Here is a 20235-nt window from a genome sequence, read left to right as displayed (position 1 = left end):
TTAAGCTTTAATTCGGCCCTGTCCTACATCCTATATTGTAGAACGGACAACAAAACTCGGATTTTTTATTTGTTTTATTTTTTTATTATATGATTATTATGACTAAATAAATAGAATGTGATGATAACGAACAAAAAAAAATTAAGAACATTTCAAATGCTTTAGGAGATAAGTAAAATCGGTATGAAGAAACCATTAAAGGTATGAAAAAGGGTGAATTCTATTCTCTAAAATAACTGTAAATTTTTGGAATAAAAACTTAAAAAATAGTTAATGCTATTCTAATGTTTTATTTCTTTTCGTCTTTGTTGGTTCCGTTGGTCTCGGCTGGCTTCTCTTCTGAATTCTGTTTAATATTTAAATGGGCTGGACCAGTCTGTTGGATTTGAATAACACGTTCCTTTGATTTTTCCTCAATTTGAGGCTTGGGTACACTGACTGTAAGAACGCCATCAGACGAAAGGGTCGATGCGACCTTCTCAGCATCATATCCGTTGGGTAGTACATAGCGGCGCACAAAGTGCCGCTGTATGTAACCGTGTTGGTCCTCTCGCTCTTCGTGCTTGCCCTCAACGATGATGCAGTTGTCGACCACTTTTACATTCAATTCGCTGGGCTTAAATTGAGCCACATCCATGCAAACTTGGAAGCCATCTTTTCCAACTGCCGATAAAGTTCCTTCCTTCTTTTCACCGCGTCGAACTGCTTGGCGTTCACCTATGCGGCTAAGAAGACTCAGCGGTAATGTGTAACCGATTGCCTGAGGTCTAGGTTCACTATGACGGTGTATCATATATGGCGAGAGACCCAATCCAAAATCGTTCCCATAGTATGAAGGAGCTTCTCGGTCTAGTTCGTCTAAGAGGCTCAAAAGGAGTGGTAAACTCGACATGACTTTTTTCCCTTTACTTTTTGCAAATGAATAAAATAATTTTTATAATTTTCAAACGTGGTAAATGGTGCAAGACTCTTCTTTCTCTGCTATTTGATTTGTTGCACGGTTTCAAGTAAATTGACTGCCCGCTGCGCCGCCTGTACGCTTTTTATATGATTTCTTGACAAAACAAATCATTTCTCGAGAATTCTAGAATGACCATGTAAGTACAACTTTTCTCTTAAGTTCACAGTCATGTGTATTCAGTTAGAAGAGTTTTTTGCAAAGAGATGAAAGTATATATTTCGATTCTCTTTACTTCTAACTTTCATATGCTCTCTTTAAAGAAAAATGTATTACCTCCCGTTGAAACTACCAAATAATTAGCTTTTTCCTCTTAAAATAATAGAGCAACTTCTAAGTAGTGGGTAAAATTTTCTTTGATTTATGTATGTACATTTTGTGCAAAATTTAATGAAATAAAGATTGAAAATAAATCCTGACCACTATTTTAAAAAATTTAGTCAAATTTATTTCCCTTCGAAATGCCATTTGGAAATAGAGAAGAGAATTTTATTTGAATATGGTCTCTTTGAAGAAAAAAATATTTTCCTTTTCATCTCTTAGACTGCCAGTTGTCTTTTTTGCTTCAAAGACAACAAATGCAGATGAGAACTGAGAACATTAAAAGGAGTTACATATATATATATATATATATATATATATATATGCATGTATAAAGTTATAGTGTCGTTGTCCCTTATATAAAAAAGGAAAAACAATGAACATATTAAAATTTGGTAAGTTTTGTAGCAGTTATTGTTTTGAATAAATTTCAATTACACTTTCTTTTCTGGAAGTCTTTTCGTCAACACGTTCAAGATTCTGGAAATGCCCATATGAAACATTGGGCAAAGCTAATATTAAAACAACTCTTTTCGTATATGTGGTAGAGTATTAAAAGGGATGAAATAACTGATGATTGTTGGCCTTCTCGCAACGGGGTAACGGGGGTTTCGCTTCTCTCTCTCTCTCTCTCTCTTTTGTATTCTTGTTTATGGAACCAAAAACGGGTTTTACTTATTGGATGAGAAATTCCATATATATATGAAAAAGCTTTCGACTTCTCTTTATTTGGGTACGGAAAACGAACGATTGAACATCGTGTGAAGTGCAGCGCGCTAATTCAACAACAAAACAACAACAACCGAAGACAAGATGTCGCTTGTTCCTATCTTAATGCATTTGGCCCGTGATTTGGATGCAGAACACCGCGGTCACGATGAATGGGATCGCTTGCTAGACGATGATTTTGGATATGGTATCAATCCTGTGGATATCTTCCATCATCCCCGTTGGAGCCGCTCTCATACGCGTCGTCCATTGTATGCGCCATATTTGTTAAATAGACGCCATCACCTTCGTCAAAATCGAGATAAAAATGAATTGAGCCTCATGCCAACTGTAGGCAAAGATGGCTTTCAAGTGTGTATGGATGTCTCGCAATTCAAACCCAGCGAATTGACCGTTAAGACTGTTGATAACGTAGTCATTGTTGAAGGCAAACATGAGGAGCGAGAGGACGAGCATGGCATGATACAGCGTCACTTTGTGCGCAAATACACTCTGCCCAAAGACTACGATCCAAAAGATGTTCATTCAACCATCTCTTCAGACGGTGTACTTATTGTGAAGGCACCACCACCGCCAAATAAGGCCATCCAGAATGAACGTGTGGTTCAAATCCAACAAACTGGTCCAGCGCACATGAATGTCAAACCACCGGAGGGATCAACTCAACCCATTAAACAAGCTCTGAATGGTGGATCAGCACACACCGAAGTAACTGCCAAATAGATGCATTTGTACTTTTGTAGCATTTGTGGTTCACATGTAATAGCCTAAGAATTTTATTTCAATGTACTATGTATGTATCAATCACCATCATTATTTATAATTATTCATTAAAATTGTGTGAACATTTTGTCTCATTTTTCGGTAAAACCAAAAAGACTTTAACTTGTACTGAATAAAATCTAATCTCTTTTTACAAGGTGCGTTTTTGTGATCTAGGTCTACACTTGTTTCGCCAACCATTTGCAATACATCCCAATTTTCCTTATCGTCTTAAAATGCTTAGGGTATGTTCAAGTCTTGAGCCTAGGATGTTCTATTCGTGTGTGTTCTGGAATTCACCTTTCCCCTAGTGTGAACGGCTTGCTTACACGTTAATAAATTTTCAAAATTTCCCAAAAAAGGATCTTACAACAAATGATTTATTTGGACTTTTTGTTTGCATGATAATAAATTGAATTGAGGGGAAAGGAGAAAGTGAATCACAGAACACGCCAGATTGTGAATTTCAATACAAGCTACCACATAAACCGACTTGACATATTTTTCAAATATCCACGGAGCGCAGTTCTTATCCAAACTGAATGAAATTTTTTGCATGAACTTTCGTTCAATTCCAATTCTACAGCGAGCGTTAAAAGAAGGTGTACAATACCCCTACTTTGATAGGTTTTATCTGGCCAAATACCTTGAAATTATTTTCATTGTGAAACGTTTCAGAAAGAAACATTTCGTCGATGGTTATTCCCTCACTTATTCTGGCTGGATGGGGTCGTAGGTGGTCTCGTTTGCGACACGCTGTTTGGACTCAGCTATAAAAAGGAGTTGCCTTAACATTGAGATAAACCTCTAATCGGACAGCACTTAATGATAGGAGTATTTTTTAAATGTTCCTTGATGGAATGTCCACGGTAAAAATGTATTTATTTATTTCTTTATTTAGTCAATCCGACCCCAATGCTGAAATAAAAACTAAAACTATTGCCTTTGAAGTCTTTATTTTGACTCTTGATATGCGGTGAGTGTCAGAATAAAATATACAATAATATTCGTTTTATTTCAACCTTTTCCGGGTGGACATTCCACCAAGGAACATCTAAATGGAAAACATGTGTCCCTAGAAGCCGCAATTATCCGATTTGGTAACAATTTTGAACGTGGTGTTTATTCATGACTTCCAACAAACATTTAGATCCCAATCGATTCATAACTTAATATAGCACCCATATAAAGCGATTTGACATCTTGAGCTCATGAAAGTTTTCACGAAGAAAGCTGACAAATATAAAAGAACTTCGGCGAAACGTTGGAGGAATAAAGGCGAAAAAGCAGTATTCTGCTTATAGTGAGGGAAATAGCAAAACAAATCATATTGGCAACACTTGAAACCAGTATAGGTACCACTGCCGGCATAAGTATACCCTCCACCATAGGGAGGGGGTATATTCATTTCGTCATTCCGTTTGTTATAACCGAAATATTCGTCTAAGAGCCCATAAAGCATTGGGTTGCCCAAAAAGTAATTGCGGATTTTTTAAAAGAAAGTAATGCATTTTTAATAAAACTTAGAATGAACTTTAATCAAATATACTTTTTTTACACTTTTTTCTAAGCAAGCTAAAAGTAACAGCTGATAACTGACAGAAGAAAGAATGCAATTACAGAGTCATAAGCTGTGAAAAAATTTGTCAACGCCGACTATATGAAAAATCCGCAATTACTTTTTGGGCAACCCAATATATATATTCTTGATTGTCATCTGCCTGTCGAAAGCGCGCTAACTTTGGAAGGAGTGGGGCTAGTTGCTTGACATTTTGCACAAATACTTCCTATAAGTGTAGGTCGGTTGGGATTGTAAATGGACCATAACGGTCCATGTTTCGATATAGCTGTCATATTAACCGATTTTGGATCTTGCCACAATTCTTGTCCGATTTGGCTGAAATTTTGCACGAGATGTTTTCTTATGACTTCCAACTACTGCGGTGCATAACCTGATAGTGCTGCCATGTAAACCGCCTCTGCAGGGGGCAAGTTTTCTCTCGCAACAACTGTGCCAACTATGGTCTAAATTCGTTCATAACATGAAATAGCTCCCATATAAATCGATCTCCCGATTTTACATCTTAAGCCCATAAAGGGCGCAATTCTTATCCAAATTGTCTGAAAATTTTCACAATGACTTCTACTATGGCCTCCAAAACTCAATTAAATTATGGTCCGAATCGGACCATAACTTGATACAGCTCCAATAGCATAGCAATACTTGGTGGAGGGTATATGAGATTTGGGCCGACAGCATTTGCTTTAGCTACACAGATTTAAAATCTTATAATTATAGTATGTGGATTTTACTGGTAGTAAGAGGATGTTAAAATTATGAAATTAATAAAATGGATTTGAAAAGGAATTAAAAAGTGAAAAAACAATATATGTACCTATATTTATACATATATATAAAAATGAGTTTGTGTTTGTTTGTGGGTTTGTAAATTTGTTTGTTCCGTATAGACTCAAAAACGGCTAACCGATTTCTTTAAAATTTTCACCGATTGTGGGGAGTGATACGAAAGTAGCAATAGGCTATATAATTTTTTATATCGCAAGGGGGGAAGTCTCTCATCAAGTACCACCCAAAAATTAAAGTGGACCGATCGGGACAATGTGGGACTTAAATGAAAGGTATTCATTAGTAGAGTACGAATTTCATATTAAAAATTGGGCCCAAGTAATTAGGCGGCCGCCCTGACCCAAAATTGATTGGACGATAATGACAATATGGGGCTCGAATGAAAGGTATTCGGGAGTAGATTACGAATACGGTCAGGTAGGAGTTACAGGCTATATAATTTGTTGATATTAGAAGAGAGCGCACCCTACCCCTTTAACCCCAAAGCGCCACCCAATATCAAAAAAGGACGGATAGGAACAATATGGGTATCAAATGAAAGATAGTATAAAAATTTGGGTTCTAGTATACAAGGCGTTGCCCAACCCCAAAAACTGCTCCAGACAGACATATTTGGATGTACATATCAATATAGGACTCAAATGAAAGGTATTCGGGAGTAGACTACGAATATGATAAAAATGAGGTCCAAGTAATTGATGGTCGCCCCATCTCCGATGAGCCCCCCAAATGGAAATATTACTCGATCATAGACTGATTAATCTCAAATGAAAGGCATTTGAGAAACTTTGTGTCCAAGAATCAATAGGTTATTTGACCCATTTATACAATGGGAAATCAAGTGATAGATTTTTTGAGTAAAGTGCGTCATTCAAATTTGTGCTCAAGTGTCAGATGGGGTGTGGCGCACAACCCTCACCAAACTGCTGTATACACCAATCATGACAACATGGGGTTAAATTAAAGGCATAAGGTTGTGGACTGCGAATCTGATATCTTTATTCTGCTCATATATCTAGCGGACCACCTCATCTCAAAACAGTCGATCAATTATAGTGACCTAACAGGACACTGCGATTTAATTAATGTGTGGGGAGCCAAATGAATGTAGGTCGATATACCCCCAAAATTATGATGTTTAGCGTGATAGGAGGGGTTGCAAACCTTAACGTTTGAGTTGCAACCGTTTTTAGCTCATTGATAGACAAGGCCAAACGAAGAGCTTCTGGGCAACACTTCTTTGTTCAAAAGTTTTACATGGTTTAATAGTAAGAACTATCGTCACCGCATCAAATATATAGACGGGCAAATTAGTTCTTTACCACAGAAAATCGTTTAATATAGCAATTTGATTTGATTTAAAATACAAGTAAAATTGTGCTAAGTTCGGCCGGGCCGAATCTTATATACCTTCCACCATGGATCGCATGGTGTCGAGTTCTTTTCCCGGTATCTCTTTTTAGTCAAACAATGGATAAAAGAAAAGAATTGGTATGCCAATTGAACTGAATGTTGGAGACCACAGCAGAATTCATCATGTAAAATTTCAGCCAAATCGAATAAGAATTGCACCCTTTAGGGGCTCAAGAATTAAAATAGGGAGATCGGTTTATAGGGCAGCTGTATCAGGCTAAAGGCCGATTCAGACCATATTTGACACGTGTGTTGAAGGTCATGGGAGAAGCACTCGTACAAAATCGGATAATAATTGCGCCCTCTAGTGGCTCAAGAAATCAAGATTCAAGACCGGATTATATGGCAGCTTTATCAGGTTATAGACCGATTTGAACCATACCTAGAAGATATTGAAATTATGACAAAATATTGAAAATTATGAAAAAAGACGTCATGCAAAATTTCAGCCAAATCGGATAAGAATTGCTGCCTCTAGTGGCTCATGAAGTCAAGCAGTTATATCAAAACATGGACCGATATAGCCCATTTACAAATCCAATTCCGACCGGAATTACAAATCCAATTCCGACCTACACTAGCTTTACTCCTTCGAAAGTTTGCGTGCTTTCGACAGATAGACGGACGGACATGGCTAGATCGACTTAAAATGACATGACGATCAAGAATATATATACTTTATGGGGTCTCAGAGGAATATTTCGAGGAGTTACGAACAGAATGACGAAATTAGTATACCCCCATGCTATGGTGGAGGGTATAATAAAAAAAGACTATATGCTGACTATATAATAGGTAGTCATATATTCATTTATTGACAACCACCACACGATGATTCACTCCAAGCGAGTAGCACTGACATTTAAATTAGCGCCATCTACTGACTGTTCGATTTAGTTGAGCCAATGGAAAACAGCCAGTAGATGGCGGTAATTTGGAGAAGCCAACAGAGAGAGAGGGCAGAGTGGTCAAAATTAATCATACAGCATTTATCTTTGTTAGTACAACCTATCGGTCCTTTGAATAAAGAATAAAGAACAAGTAAAAGCGTGCTAAGTTCGGCCGGGCCGAATCTTATATACCCTCCACCATGGATCGCATTTGTCGAGTTCTTTTCCAGGCATCTCTTCTTAGGCAAAAAAATGATATAAGAAAAGATTTGCTCTACTATTAGAGCGATATTAAGATATGTTCCGGTTTGGACTACAATTAAATTATATGTTGGAGACCTGTGTAAAATGTCGCCCTTTGTGGGCTCAAGAAGTAAAATAGAGAGATCGATTTATATAGGAGCTGTATCGGGCTATAAACCGATTCAGACCATAATAAACACGTATGTTGATGGTCATGAGAGAATCCGTCGTATAAAATTTCAGGCAAATCGGATAATAATTGCGACCTCTAGAGGCTCAAGAAGTCAAGATCCCAGATAGGTTTATATGGCAGCTATGCCAGCTTTTGAACCCACTTGAACCTTATTTCATATAGTTGTTGAAATTAACAATAAAAAACGTCTTGCAAAATTTCAGCCAAATCGGATAGGAATTGCGCCCTCTAGAAGCTCAAGAAGTCAAGTCCCCAGATCTGTTTATATGACAGCTATATCAGGTTATGAACCGATTTGAACCATACTTGACACAGTTGTTGAATATCAAAGCAAAACACGTCGTGCAAAATTTCATCCCAATCGGATAAGAATTGCGCAATCTAGAGGCTCAAGAAGTCAAGACCCAAGATCGGTTTATATAGCAGCTATATCAAAACATGGACCGATATGGCCCATTTACAATACCAACCGACCTACACTAATAAGAAGTATTTGTGCAAAATTTCAAGCGGCTAGCTTTACTCCTTCGGAAGTTAGCGTGCTTTCGACAGACAGACGGACGGACATGGCTAGATCGACATAAAATTTCACGACGATCAAGAATATATATACTTTATAGGGTCTCAGACGAATATTTCGAGTAGTTACAATCAGAATGACGAAATTAGTATACCCCCCATCCTATTATGGAGGGTATAAAAATAAAATATAAGAATTTCGTTGCGATTGTTTGGGGTATAATTTTTTACTTTCCCATCCAAGACGGTGTTTAAGGTAGTTTAAGTGCCAACCTTTGCCATAGAAAACAAGTAAAAGCGTGCTAAGTTCGGCCGGGCCGAATCTTATAAACCCTCCACCATGGATCGCTTTTGTCGAGTTCTTTTCCCGGCATCTATTCTTAGGCAAAAAAACGGATATAAGAAAAGATTTGCTTTGCTATTAGAGCGATATCAAGATATGGTCCGGTTTGGACCACAATTAAATTATATGTTGGAGACGTGTGTAAAATGTCAGCCAATTCGAATAAGAATTGGGCCCTTTGGGGGCTCAAGAAGTAAAATAGAGAGATCGATTTATATGGGAGCTGTATCGGGCTATAGACCGATTCAGACCATAATAAACACGTATTTTGATGGTCATGTGAGAATCCGTCGTACAAAATTCCCTTATCCACATTAGATCTCGGAGATGAGTAGGGCGATTTAAGCGAAATTTTGTTTGCATATTTAAAGTAACCTAAAAAACAAAAATTTGGTATCAAAATCAGGGGTGGGTGCCTGGGGTGCCACCCACCCCAAAACAGCCAAATGGATTTATAGACCAATCACTACAATATGGGTATCAAACCAAAGGTATTTGAGAGTAGAAAACGAATCTGATATCCAATTGCGGGACTAAGTGTTTCGTGGGTCACGCCAACCCCAAAAAACCCACCCCCTCAAATCGGACATATTTACCGACCATGACAATATGTATCTTAAATGAAAGGACTTTGAAAGTAGAGCACGAAATTGACTTCCTCTCTCTGAGGGTTCTCCACACCCCAAGCAGGACTTTTACTGATCATCGCAATCTGGGCTTTGAAAAAGAGGTATTGAGTGTTGAAAAATCCAATTCAACATTAAAATACATTTTCAACTGAAATTAGACAGAAATGTCCAAATTTAAAGCAATCCTCTCCAACATAGCATTATCGGGTGCAGCAGAGCGGGCCGGGCTCAGCTAGTCTATTATTTAAAATTAAAATTGTTGCGTTTGGCGGACCCTCCCCCATAGCCCCATTTTCAAAAACGGCAGATCTCGGAGATGCGTGCATCGATTTAAGCGAAATTTCGTATGCCACCTTATAGTACCCCAAAAACACGAAATTGGTTAAAAATTTGAGGGTCAAATATCGGGAGGGACGCCCCATCCCAAAACCCACCCGAACGAACATGTGCACTGATTGGGACAATATGGGTATCAAATGAAAGGTATTTAAGAGTAGAGTACGAATTTGGTATCCAAATTTCACACCCCAAGAGGACATTTTCACCTATTTATTTTAAAGTAGAGTACCAATCTGACATAAAACTTTATTCCTTGATGTCTGAGGGGCCTCCCCACCCCCAAAACACCCCAGCAGGACATATTTATCGAAAATATGGATGATAGGTATTTAAAAGTAGCGTAAAAAGCTAATATAAAAATTTATTCCTTGGTGTCTGAGGCGCCCCCCTAGTAGTAGAGTACACTTTTTACTCTCAAATTGGGATGGACACAGGAGGACCTGCGGATATTTTAAAATTTGATTTTGATTGTAGAAAACCAATACAAAAAAAAAAAAAATAGTGTTGATCTGAACGAGACCCGTAGATCTGAATATCTTGATCGCCAACATCAAAATGCTTGACATTTTGCAGCACGATGCTGATAATATTTAAGGGTCCGCCCCCAAAACTCCCACATACCCACCATGTTTGTCGTCTATGGCAATAAGGTGTTCAAATAATAGGTATTTGATAGTTGAAAACGAATGTGATATCCAATTTTGAGGCCAAGTGTTTGGGGGTCGTCTCACCCCATAAACTCCCCCTAAACCAATGGAATGAGATTAGAGCACGATGCTGATATTTTTTCAGTTTTTCAGGGCTAAGTGCGTGGGTGGCCGCCCCACCCTAAATACCCCTAAAACTGAACATATATGTGGATTATGGCAAAAAGGGGCTCAAATCTTATATCTTTTTTATGGCCAAGTATTTCAGGGACGCCTCACCTCAAATCTCCGCCTAAACCACACATATATTTATAACAACTATAGCGATATGTAGGTCAAATGTGGTTTTATGGAGTAAAGTATGAATCTGATATCCACTTTCGGGGCAAAGGGTTTGGCTACTCCAATCCACCACCAACGCCAGAGAATGATCTAACATCCAAACTTTAATGGGCGGGCCAGGGCGGGCCCTCCCTTTCCACTATTTTCAAAAATCACTGGTCTCGGAGATGGGTGGAGCGATTTAAGCGAAATTTAGTTTGTTTAAAGTAACCCAAGAACAGAAATTTGGTATCCTTATATAGGGTGGGATATCAAGGGGGGGGGGGGGGTCCCGCCCACCTACAAAGTCCGCCAAATGGAAATATAAACCAATAATCACAATATGCGGCACTAGGGCACGAATCTGACCCTCAAAATTACCCCCATACCGGACCTATTTACCGACCATAGCATATAAGGCTCAAATTAAAGGTATTTGGGAGTAGAGCACCAATATGATATCCACATTGTGGCAAAATAACTCCACCCCCACCCCCCAACCAGGACTTATTTTCTGACCGTGCCAATATAGGGATCGGTAATCGGATCAGATAAAATAAGAGAGTAAAAGAAGGCGCAGCGCTGTCCAGCTGGTATATATATAAAAAATGAAAATATAGATCAATGAAAAAAAGAATAATTAATTTAATTATTATTGATTCAGTAAATAAGCCAAACAATGCCTCATATAGTTACAAAATTAGCAACATTAATGCAAACTATTTCATTAAAGTAATTCAATCAATTGTTAATATTGAATATAATAACTCAAAGAAAACAAAAATTAATTATTATTAGTTTTTGTTGTAGCCACATGTCTATATGTGAAGGTGGCGATCCTCATATAGCTCCTATAGGTGAGCAAGCTCGTTCCGGTCCAAAGGACCGATCGCTCGCCTTGTCATATCGAGCATCATAGGCACTCAGTATTTATGCTCCGTTCGATACCGCTGATTGTCCGCGACTGCAATTGCTGCTACTCCGTATGGAGCATTCCACTATCCGCAACCTGTGAACGCGCTCGGAAGCTCGCAGCTAAGCTTCACGTGATAACAATGAACACCACACCAATCGGAGCTCAAAGTTCAAGCCTGTGTGGTGCTCATAGTTATCCCGTGCCGGGAGTATTATTTGTGATTATATAAAGCTTTCTCAAAATTATCTGCGTTGCCCATAAATTGAATATGGGGAGGTAATGAATTTCATACACAAATAGCATTGTATAACAATTGCCATGATCCTTCCACGTTAAGTTTTGGTTAATAAATATTCCAAGATTTTTCCTTTGTATACCTGTGCTTCTCTATTCCACGTCATAACTCAGTTTTAAGACAACTCAAATAAATCTGTACATCATCTGCATAAATCTGAATATTTGTGTACTTAAGTCTGGATGGTAGTTCATTTATATACATACACAAAAGAGAAACGGTCCCAAGATGGATACTTGAGGAACACCCTGATTAGTATGCATTGGTGTGGAGATACAAATCCTTATCACAACAGACTGAACACGATCTCGTCGATAATTACATATGAGTTTGATTGCAGTATTTGAGAAGTTGAAAAATGAATCAAGCTTTCTGCATAACATCCCATGGTCAACGTAAAATAAGGTATGAAATCATTCCCTCATCTAAGCTCGCTCGTATTTCCTCGGTTACATCGATCAAGCATAGCTGTGCTTTGGTCGAAAACCAGACTGTCTATTTGTGTGAATTTAAGTATTCATATAGTAGTAGTAGTAGTATTCTTTATTTCATTCATTTAATAATTTATAAATTGAATTTGGTTGCAATATATGTAAGTTAAGTTTTAAAGTTAAAGAAATAAGAATAGCATATTGATATTTCTTATGACATTGGCCTACGGCCGTTAGTCTACTATTCAAATGTTATAATTCTGTGATAGATTTTCATAGTTTAGAAGTTGAACTCGTGTAACAATTGTTCTCTGTATTGAACACAGATTTTTATAAAGTTAGCTAAGGATTTCCAATCTATTTTGAGACCATTTAAATGCAAATTAGATCATTCTCATCAAGCGGAACCTTTTGGAAGCATTGAATTCGAAATTCCCTTAAAGCGGGACATTTACATAAAAAGTGTTGCAAACTTTCATTTTCGTTTCTATTACACATTGAACATCGAGGATTTGAGTTCTGAGGGAAACGGGTTTCATTTAGTTTTATCATGTTGCTTCTGGCCTTAAATATCCACGTCTTTTCGTCTTGGGCATAACAGTTGTTCAGGTACAACTGACCTACAGATGCATCAAGTTTACCATAGAACCTTCTCGTTTCATTTGTTTTTTTTTTAGTAAACGCTCACTATTTTGAATCCAAGTATGACTTGAGTTGTAGTCAAGACGCTCCATATTGTTTTCCAACATACGTTCATTTATTTTGTTGGCCCAGAAGAGTTGACGCCGATGAATAAGTTTTGCAAGTTTATGTGGAAGCCTTTCTTCGTTGTATTCAAACATGGCTCGATGCAAATATTTTAGGTGTGTACCAAGGGTATATACGTGTCCATTTTCTACACCGGTTTCGAGCATAAGAATATAAGTGGGTGTAAATGTTGGCAACTTAAGTATTTTCTAGAGGAAATATAAACAGAGTTTGTCCACTCCTTCGAAATTAGAGAACCCCCATACCTGGGACTCATATGTTTGAATTGCTCTACAAACTGCAAGAAAAATTTTCCATTTCGCGGTGACTGATACATTCTGCTTACATATAAAGTTTTTCCATGTTGAATTTATGCTATTTTTGGCCGCTTGATTTCGTTTTTGGATATGCTTGGTGAAACTAAGTTTTGGTGTCAAAATCATACCTAAATAGCAGTATTCAGAGGTGACAATAATTTGTTCGCCTTTATAAAACCATTTTTCATTTTTTGAAATTCTTCCTCCTTTTCGAAAAATCATTAATTGGGACTTGTTCAGGTCCACCTCTACATTCCATAGTTTACAGTAAGTTTCTAATTTATTTATCATCCGTTGTAATACGTTTACATCGTTTGCCAAAATAACAATATCATCCGCATAGAGTAACAGACGAATATTCAAGCCTTCTAAGTTTGTTCCACCGCCAATGAAGTCATTCAGGTCATTTAAGTAAAGTGCAAATAAAAGTGGTGAAAGGAGACAACCTTGTTTGACACCTGCATTAGTACAAAAATCATGCGAGAGCTCCTCTCCTGTCCATACTGCGAAATTAGTCTTTTCATACACATTTTCAATAAATTTTACCATCTTCGATGATACACCAATGCTATGTAGCTTATATATCATTGCCTTTCGAAAAATGCATATGTTTTTTTGTTTTTTTTCCCAGTTCAAGTGGATAATTGAGGATAATGAGAAGATGTTATCTGACGTGGAATAGCTTTTCCGAAAACCTGCTTGGTATTCGTTAAGTTTTCCATTTTTTTCAGTCCATCGTGTTAATCGCTCTGTAATTATTCCCATCATTATCTTTGGTAGGCAATTCATGAAGGATACGCCTCTGTAATTTCCTGGCTGTGACATAGCTCCCTTTTTGTGAATTGGATAAATAATGCTTTTGAAAAACGATGGGTCAAGTTCACCTTTGTCATAGATCACATGGCAGGTCTTTGTTATTTCTTCTAAAAGGTTCTCTGGAGCGAATTTATAAAATTCGTATGTTATACGGTCCTCTCCGGGTGCTTTATTAAACTTTGCTTTTGCCAGAGCTTCTTTAACCTCAAGTATAGTTATATCCTTATCCAAGTCTTCATCGATCCAGTACATATGCGCATAGTGTACGTCTGGGGATAGCTGCGGCTGATTAAGCAACTGTTGAAAATGGGATTTAAATTCTGCCGATGTTACACATATATTATTTGGAGTTTCATCATTTCGGATTTCTTTAACAATCTTCCACCAATCTTTTGAGTCTTTAACGTTTTGTATTTGTGTCTCTATTTAAGTATGATATTGATGTTTTGAAGATTTGCATATTTCCTTATACCGTCGGTTGTTCTCTCAATATCGATTTTTGCTTTCAATAGTAACTTCACGTTTAAATTAATTTAGACTTTAAAAAGGTCGCTTCTCTTGCCATGTAACAATTTATATTAAACCATCTCTCAGTTCTGGAGAAATTGATGAAGCCTTTTGAGCAAGCCTTATGGGTGTCTTTTATTAATTTTCCTATATCAGTAAAGGTAAATGGTAAATGGCAATATGTAATTTAAAATACTTTTAACAAATTTTGGGTGCATGGTATCTAGTTCCACTGCATCCGACTTTACAGACACGCAACATTTTGCTACATCACTGGTTGGACACATGAGAATTCGAATGAACTCTGGAAATGTATTAGATATGGAGGTAGAGCTGGCAAAATATCGATGGCACTATCGATATTTAAATTTTTGACTGAATATCGATTGGTATTTTTCCGATGGATACTATCGCAAAAGTTTAATTTTTTGCAAAACAAAACAAAAACAAGTAAGAGCGTGCTAAGTTCGGCCGGGCCGAATCTTATATACCCTCCACCATGGATCGCATTTGTCGAGTTCTATACGCGGTATCTCTTTTTAGGCAAACAAGGAAAATTAATAAGAACTGTTATGCTATTGGAGCTATATCAAGTTATAGTCCGATTCGGACCATTAATGAATGCTGAACATTGTAGAAGTCATTGTGTAATATTTCAGTTCATTCGGATAAGAATTGCGCCTTGTATGAGCTCAATTAGCAAAATCGGGACATAGGTTTATATGGGAGCTGTTTCAAGCTATTGATCGATTCTGACCATATTAGACACGTATGTTGAAGGTCATTATAGAAGCCATTGTACAAAATTTCAGCCAAATCGAATGAGAATGTCGCCCTCTAGAGGTTCAATAAGTCAAGATCCCAGATCGGTTTATATGGTAGCTATATCACGTTCTATACCGATTTACACCATACTTAGCACGGTTATTGGAAGGCATAACAAAACACCTCATGCAAAGTTTCAGCCAAATCGGATGAGAATTGCGCCCTCTAGAGGCTCAAAAACTCAAGACCCAAGATCGGTTTATATGACAGCTATACCAGATTATGAACCGATTTGAATCATACTTAAGACAGTTGTTGAAAGTGATACCAAAACACCACGTGCAAAATTTCAGTCAAATCGGATAGGAATTGCGCAATTCGACACTGAATTAAGATACATTGCGCTTATAGAGGGCGCAATTTTCATCCGATTAGGCTAACATTTTGTAGAATGATTTTTCTCATGACTACCAACTGAGTTTATTAACCTTGGTTTAATTTGGCCAATGCATTTGTATTGCTCCTATATAAATCGATCTACTGATTTTTACTTCTCATTTTCGTTTCAAATATAGGTAATGGAAAATTAACGAAAGTATCAATACCATCGATATTATATGGAGGTCGCTGGATTTTCTATGTTAGTGATAATCATTGACAAATTTTGCTTATTTAAATTAGATGACGTTCTAATAAAGGCTTCATTCGTATCAATATTTTGTTGGAGTTTTGTCGCCGATTCGTATTTCCCAAATAGTTTTCCATTTCATTTCCGAATTGGTAGCATCTCGAAATCTATTGGCGTAGTAGACTCTTTTACTCCTGTCCCGTGCAACTTAATGTGGCTCAAAGCGCCATCTAGCGGGCAATTACCGAATGTAATTATCTGTTTAGGCATGCACCACGATCCCTGTCTGAATGACAGTTAGACGGTTTGTATAATGTTGTCATTTGGGACATCAGAGGAAGTTCTGGCTGGGAAGTGAGCCATGATGGGACAAATGATAACGCAGTCAACCGGCCCAAGAAGGAAAATCGTTCTTTTCCTTTTGAGACGTCGAAGCAGCCGAAGGTGAGAGCGGAGTGACTACCAAGAAAAGTGCAGTGCCATTTATCAAGTGACAACAACAACAAAATGCTGTAGAACATTTCTTTATAATTGTTGATGCTTGCCGATCGCTAAACGGTATTCCAATCCGTGGAATTGGAAATTATTTGACCGGAATGTGAGTTATTACTAAGGCAGGAAAGTAAACGAAAGAAGTGCTGAATTAAAATTTACCGAACTGAACATAAAATTTCTGGCCTTGAACGAAGGAAAAAAAATTGAGTAAAAAGAAATCACGCACAGAAGTGAACTTTATTGAAGATGCAGTCAGCTTTACCCTACAGATATACATATTATTAAATGCCCTTCTTTTGTAACATTTAATTTAATTTATTAGAATTTTAACTGTTTGTTATTAAGGAGTTTAGTTTTGGTTATGAAGGGATACAAAAATAGCTTGCATGGAAATATGGAAATAGCTAGCATGGAAATCATTGGACGGGGACAGGACACTCGGCTGTATGGCTCTGTTGGCCTCAGACCTTGGAGTGCGAAATTCTTCGTGCAAGTGAGGCATTCTAAAAAATTTTCCTTCATTTAAAAGCAATATCTCTTTTATTGATCAATATTGTGGAGGCTGAAAATGATTTATTTAAATAAATTTAGAATAATGTTTAGTTATTTTAACAACTTAGCTTTGATTTTATTTGCTTTTAATTTTTTACCAAAATTTGTTGCTGAGTATTAATAAAGAAACGCAACAATAATTTTTTTTAAAAAATGTGATAAGGATTTGATTTTTTGAAATACAATTTCCAGCTGACTTATGTATATTTAAAATTTTCGTTTGCATTCCAAATCGTGTTGTGCTCTTGTGGCTTTTGTTATGTTGAAGAGTTTTCTGCAGTCCTTCCTTAGACCAACCAGATCTGGGGTCCATCATGGCGGTCGCTGTTTGCCCCTTGGCTTGGCACTAGGACATGCTGACACACGCGAGTCATTCAGGGCCTTCGTGATCCGCTTGACCACTATGTCTATATCCTCCGTAGTTTCCACTTCCTTTTCTAGTGTAGGAGGGATAGTGGTGCAGAATTTGTGCCGAAATTTATCCCAATCCGCCTTTCTTCTATTTAGCCGAGGGACCACTACTCCAGTATTTTCTCCAAGGCTAAAACTAATATAACGATGATCAGAGAAGCTGTGGTCATCCAACACTTCCCCGTCGAATATTCTTGCGCTTTTATCTTCCGATACGTCGAACCCAATATTTGTAAACCGGATCATGGTTAGATTAGGTAAGGTTGAAAAGAGGCAATGACAAAGGAAATGCTCCAACGTCTCATCATCTTCCCCGCATGTCCTACACATGCTATTACTTGCCGCACCGATTCTACATAAGTGAGCTCGTGGTCCTAGGTGTCCCGTCATGACACCAATAGCTGTACTGACCTTCTTCTTACTTCCTTTCAGTTATAGCCTCGTCTTCTCACGATCTGGATACCCCTATATGATTTTTGCCGTCCTACCGACCGTTTTGCTGTTCTACATTGTTGCATGGGCATTCGTCGTCCCCGCTTTTAACTCAGGCTGCGTCGACCCGAAAGGCTTCGAGTTAACCTAGCTTATTGACGGCAGTCCTCTGGCCTTCACTGCCAAATCGTCTGCCATTTCATTCCCCCTGACTCCGTCATGGCCCGGCAACTAAACGATGCGGATTTCGCAATCCTCAGATAAGCCGTTAATCTCCTTCTCACACTGCAAGACTGTTCATGACCTTATCGTCGTGGTTGTTATTGCCTTTATGGCAATTTTACTGTCCGTAAAGATGTTTGTGCCACACCATTTCACGCATTCCGTGATCGCCTGGATTGCCGCCTGTAGGACCGTATTGTGGTCTGGCAGTCTTAAACAGATCTAAGTCCCTGGGTTCTCAATGTAGCCCCCAGGCCCACACTGTCCTCCAGCTTTGATCCATCCGTGTAACAGGATCTTCCAGATGGCAATTCTAGGGTTCCGTCAATCCAAGACTGTGCAGCTGGCAACAGTGCCTCGCATTCGACCACAAGGTTCATCTCAAGTATCTGATCGGAACCCTCTTCCCTTCCCTCCAGGTTTCCTATCGTCGCCTAGAGTATACAGCGATGGTATGAGCTGCTCCCATTCTCAATGCATCCTCCCATCGCCTTAAGTCTCATAGCTGTAGTGGCTGTCTCTATCTAGAATAGTCTCCAGTGCATACCTAATTAATTGACATTGTAAGATATCAAAATCGTTTTATTGTTCTCGTTAACAAGCAAGACCCTTTCAGCCCTTCTGCATAGCTGGTTCGGGTCCTTACCCCTTGGAAGCATTATAACATCGTCTGCGTGACAGACGCGCTCAAATCCCTCCTCAGTCAGTATCCATAATAGGTCGTTTATGGTGGTCATCCATAGGAGTGGCGATAAAATGTCCGGCCCTGCGGCGTGCCTTGTGTCACTTTCTCCCTTAAATTCATGTCATGGGACACACAATTTTTCAACCTGTTCCTTAGCATACGGTTTATCCAGTCTCTAAGGACCGGGTCCACCCGGCACATTGTTAAAAGCCCCCTCGATGTCAATGCATACGTTTTGGCATCGAAGGATTCTTCTATGTTATACAACCTCGAGCAGGGCAGTCTCCACCGACCTTCCCTTGACATGGGCATGCTGTTTGTATTTGAGCAATTCGAAGGATGTCGTACTCTTTATTATGGTATCCAAAATACGTTCCATGGTTTTGAGTAGAAAGGACACAAGGCTTATGGGTCTATAGGCCTTTGATGTCGCACAACTTGCCTTGCTGGGTAAGTTTGTATTTGAGCAATTCGATGGATGTCGTAATCTTTATCATGGTATCCAAAATACGTTCCATGGTTTTAAGTAGAAAGGACGCAAGGCTTAAAGGTCTATAGGCCTTTGATGTCGCAAAACTTGCCTTGCCGGGCTTCGGTATAAATACCAACCTTGACTCCTGCCAGGCTTTCGGAGTATATGCAAGTCCTTAAAATAGTTGCCAGATGAGACGCCTGATAATCGGTCTTTTTCTGTAGTAACGCTGAGAATATTCCATCAGGTCCGGGTGACTTAAATGGTTTGAAGCTCCTCAAGGATTCCTTCAGCATAAACCTTCCATCAACACCATTATTCCACGATTACGGTGTCTCCGTGAGTCCCGTCGCATCCTGTGGAAAACGGGGTTTTATCAAAAGCCTAAACATGTCCTCCGTTGTCTCTGGTCTCACTCCCATGTTGTCTACTAAAGTTTAAGTTTGGACATGGGTTTTTGAGAGAAATTTTTTTATCTTCGCAGAAAAGCTTCCCAGGGGCACGTTTTCCCGCTCTGGTAATCTTATTGTACTTTTTGAGCCATGTGTAATACACATCCCAATAAACTTCCGCTTTTTTACGGCGTGCTCTGTTAAAAAGTCTGCGGACCTCTTTCCCCATATTGCGAACTCCCCGGTCATTCATTCAGTGTTTTTCTTGGGCTTATTTCCTTTCCCGAAGAGGACAACTATCTTCGAAGGACCCCACCAGTGCAGTGGTAATCGTGTTAAAATTATCATCAATGTCTGCCATGCTTGGACAATCTAAATTATCTTGCCCAGGTCTTCTTCTGAGTATCCTTTCGAATTTTGTCCAGTTGGTTTGCAATTCATTCCGAAAGCTTACCTGATTCGGCGCTGGCCGTGCTA

The 20235-nt window shown here is 38.5% G+C and overlaps 2 protein-coding genes and 1 long non-coding RNA gene across 4 annotated transcripts; 2 read left to right on the top strand and 1 right to left on the bottom strand.

The window, feature by feature from the left end:
• On the bottom strand, positions 1-1034 carry LOC106094696 (heat shock protein 23). Its single transcript, XM_013261931.2, has one exon. The coding sequence runs from the start codon at positions 890-892 to the stop codon at positions 290-292; it is 603 nt and encodes a 200-aa protein (XP_013117385.1). The 5' UTR covers positions 893-1034; the 3' UTR covers positions 1-289.
• Positions 1035-1990: 956 nt separating this feature from the next.
• On the top strand, positions 1991-2927 carry LOC106094695 (heat shock protein 27). Its single transcript, XM_013261929.2, has one exon. The coding sequence runs from the start codon at positions 2093-2095 to the stop codon at positions 2729-2731; it is 639 nt and encodes a 212-aa protein (XP_013117383.2). The 5' UTR covers positions 1991-2092; the 3' UTR covers positions 2732-2927.
• An 11809-nt stretch (positions 2928-14736) lies between these two features.
• LOC131997114 (uncharacterized) lies at positions 14737-16185 on the top strand. Of its 2 annotated transcripts, none has more exons than XR_009398064.1 (4): positions 14737-14865; positions 14932-15154; positions 15248-15473; positions 16045-16185. It is a non-coding gene; the product is annotated as an uncharacterized LOC131997114 (long non-coding RNA). The 2 variants fall into 2 exon arrangements; XR_009398068.1 differs by having other exon boundaries at positions 15248-15484.
• The last annotated feature ends 4050 nt before the right edge of the window (positions 16186-20235 follow it).

Source organism: Stomoxys calcitrans, chromosome 1 (assembly GCF_963082655.1).
Source record: "Stomoxys calcitrans chromosome 1, idStoCalc2.1, whole genome shotgun sequence".
NCBI lineage: Eukaryota > Metazoa > Arthropoda > Insecta > Diptera > Muscidae > Stomoxys > Stomoxys calcitrans.
The sequence above is the reverse complement of the archived record's forward strand: the minus strand, read 5'-3'. Positions and strand labels throughout refer to the sequence as shown.